General features: G+C 39.5%; 1 protein-coding gene across 1 annotated transcript; it reads right to left on the reverse strand.

Moving 5' to 3' along the window:
- Nucleotides 1-634: 634 nt before the first annotated feature.
- On the reverse strand, nt 635-2,256 carry Tsp_12146 (conserved hypothetical protein). The gene is made up of 3 exons (XM_003368068.1): nt 1,699-2,256; nt 1,127-1,459; nt 635-1,087 (listed from the first exon to the last, which is right to left on the reverse strand). Exons 1-3 carry the CDS (start codon nt 2,254-2,256, stop codon nt 635-637), a joined length of 1,344 nt encoding a protein of 447 aa, XP_003368116.1.
- Between the last annotated feature and the right edge of the window lie 148 nt (nt 2,257-2,404).

Genomic DNA, 2,404 nt, shown 5'->3' on the forward strand with positions numbered 1-2,404 from the left:
GGCTAAAATGGCGATGAAAAATTTTACTAGGATATTGGTGACGTCACTATCAAGCACTATAAGAGATCAAATGTTACGTAATGAATTGCATGTAATTAAAAATTTGGACCAAAGAAATAAAAACAAATTGTAGGTAATCGAAGCAGAACAATTTTAATCAATGAACAGTTTCAGCGAGAAAACCAAAGCTATCAAAGGACAACTTGATTTTTTGCCAACGAATAGAGATAATTGGCCGTCAAAATTTTACTGAGACAGACTATGCCTAACCAAAGCCACAGAGCAAACAGCAAAACGTGAAGAGCGCGCAAGGGCAATCAAATGACCCTAGCAACAGCACACAATGTCGCTGGGCGCATGATTAATCTGCATATAAGCCAATCATTCAAAATTGTTTTGAAACATCAAAGAATAACAAATTCAATGAATATCTCAAAAAAGTGAATACACAATTCCATGATTTTACTTCTTTTAATAAACTATAAACACTAAAAAATTAAATATATATTAAATTAAATGAAATGTATATATATATGCGGATATTTTTGTAGGCGGACTGTATATTTCTATTTGTAAATGATCCATGCAGTAAGTATCGTAGAATTCAATTTAATGCAATTTTATTGAGTTGAATCTATGAATGGGTAATGTGACAGTAGCCGAAGAGCGATTCAAACATCTGAAAAGTTAGCATTCTCGCTTGTGTTATTTCTCCTTCCTCCTGACTTGTATTTATACATGTTAGTTCAACTGACTTTGAGTCTGTTGGATGTCTTCTTCTTTCCTCATTCTTTTTTTGCACTGGTACTATCTGCGTCGCCCATCGAGAGTACTGCGTTGGTTTTAAGATACCTTGCCGGATAAGGTCATCTAATGCTGCATTCACTTTTTCGCGCAATGCAAAGGGTACTGGCCGACATTTCAGAAATTTTGTTACCCCGGTAGTGTCTGTTTCGACAATCACGGCTGGTCCAGGATAAGTTCCTAGTTCTTCTTTGAACAATTCTTGGTATTCCTGTAATATAGCATCCGGTTGCTTTTCCATAATATGGTGTACTCCGTTGATGGTGATTCCAAGAGCGTCAAACTAATTTCGTCCCAACAAACTCGCTCCAACTCCTTTTACTACCAGCAGTGGTAAATTGCATTTTCGATCTCTGCATTGAACTTCCACATCTATTGTGTCCCACGTCTCCAGTTTTTGTTTCGACCAAGTCTGTAGACGTTCCTTTGTCACTGTTATCTTTGGAGTCTTCACTGGCCAAAGACTCTTGAATGTCTCGTCGCTAATAATTGAGCATGCTGACCCTGAGTCAACTTCCATCTTCAGCGGTTTTCCGTTCATGCGTACCGTCAACATGATGGATTTTGCAGCCTCAATTATTACTTTGTTTATTGTGTAAGAGTCTTCATCACCATATTCTTCGCTTAATTGATAGTCATCACTGCTTGTGATCGACTAAATCCTCTAGGCTGCGCTCGGCCTGCTTTTCTGCTAGTATTATTCTCTGCTCGCAACTTGGTGAGACACGCTCGTTCAATGTGACCTATCCTCTTGCAAAAACGGCATGCATCACTTATAAATTTGCATTTGCTCGGATGATGGTTGCCCTTACAACGATAGCAGTAACTACCACTCTTGTCAGGTACCTGATCCCTTCTTGGTTTTGCACGATGCGCGCTATTAACATTTCTTACCTGTTGTATCGAAGTAATTTCATTGCTCGGAGTTCTGATCTCTTCCGTGTTCTTGTGTGCTGTCTCTGCTGCTATTGCAATTTTCTGTGCCAGATCAAATGTTAAGTTGGACTCCGCTAGCAACCTTCGTTGAATTGCTTCATCTCTCATTCCTCCGACAAGCCGATCCCGTAGCATCTCATCCAGAGTGTTCCCGAAATTGCAGTTCTCTGAGAGGTTCCGCAGTGCTGCGACATACTCTGTGATGCTTTCATTCGGGCGTTGGGAACGCTTGTGAAATCGTAATCGAAAAACGATTTCTGACGGTGCAGGATTCAAATGTTCCTTTACCTTCGACAAAATTTCTTCAAATGTCACATCATTTAGTGAGCGGGGAGATAACAGAGAGCGGATCATGACGTACGCAGAAGGTCCGCATACATTCATAAGAATGGCGCGTTTCTTTTCTGCGCTTGTGATATCGTTTGCTTCAAAGTAGAAATTCAAACGTTCTACATAAACATCCCATGAGGCACCATTTTCAGGTTGAAATGCTTCGATTTCATTCAACATTGCCATCTCAAGACAATATTCTCAAATACCTTCAAATATCTTCAATATCCTCGTCGCCACTATTGTGTTTTTCCCAAATGTGTAGTATATCTTTTATTTCAAACACAAAAAATACACACGCGATTTCACAACACACACACACACAAACAGGAAA

This window comes from Trichinella spiralis (genome assembly GCF_000181795.1).
Source record: "Trichinella spiralis strain ISS 195 chromosome Unknown Scfld3181, whole genome shotgun sequence".
Lineage (NCBI taxonomy): Eukaryota > Metazoa > Nematoda > Enoplea > Trichinellida > Trichinellidae > Trichinella > Trichinella spiralis.

What these genes read in the sequence shown, in the direction of transcription:
- Tsp_12146 (XM_003368068.1), bottom strand. Translation starts at nt 2,256, where the DNA reads ATGGCAATGTTGAATGAAATCGAAGCATTTCAACCTGAAAATGGTGCC. An exon ending in AAATTACTTCGATACAACAG is followed by an intron (nt 1,460 to 1,698) that starts GTAAGAAATGTT and finishes TAGAGGATTTAG; the next exon opens with TCGATCACAAGCAGTGATGA. An exon ending in GCAATTTACCACTGCTGGTA is followed by an intron (nt 1,088 to 1,126) that starts GTAAAAGGAGTT and finishes GGACGAAATTAG; the next exon opens with TTTGACGCTCTTGGAATCAC.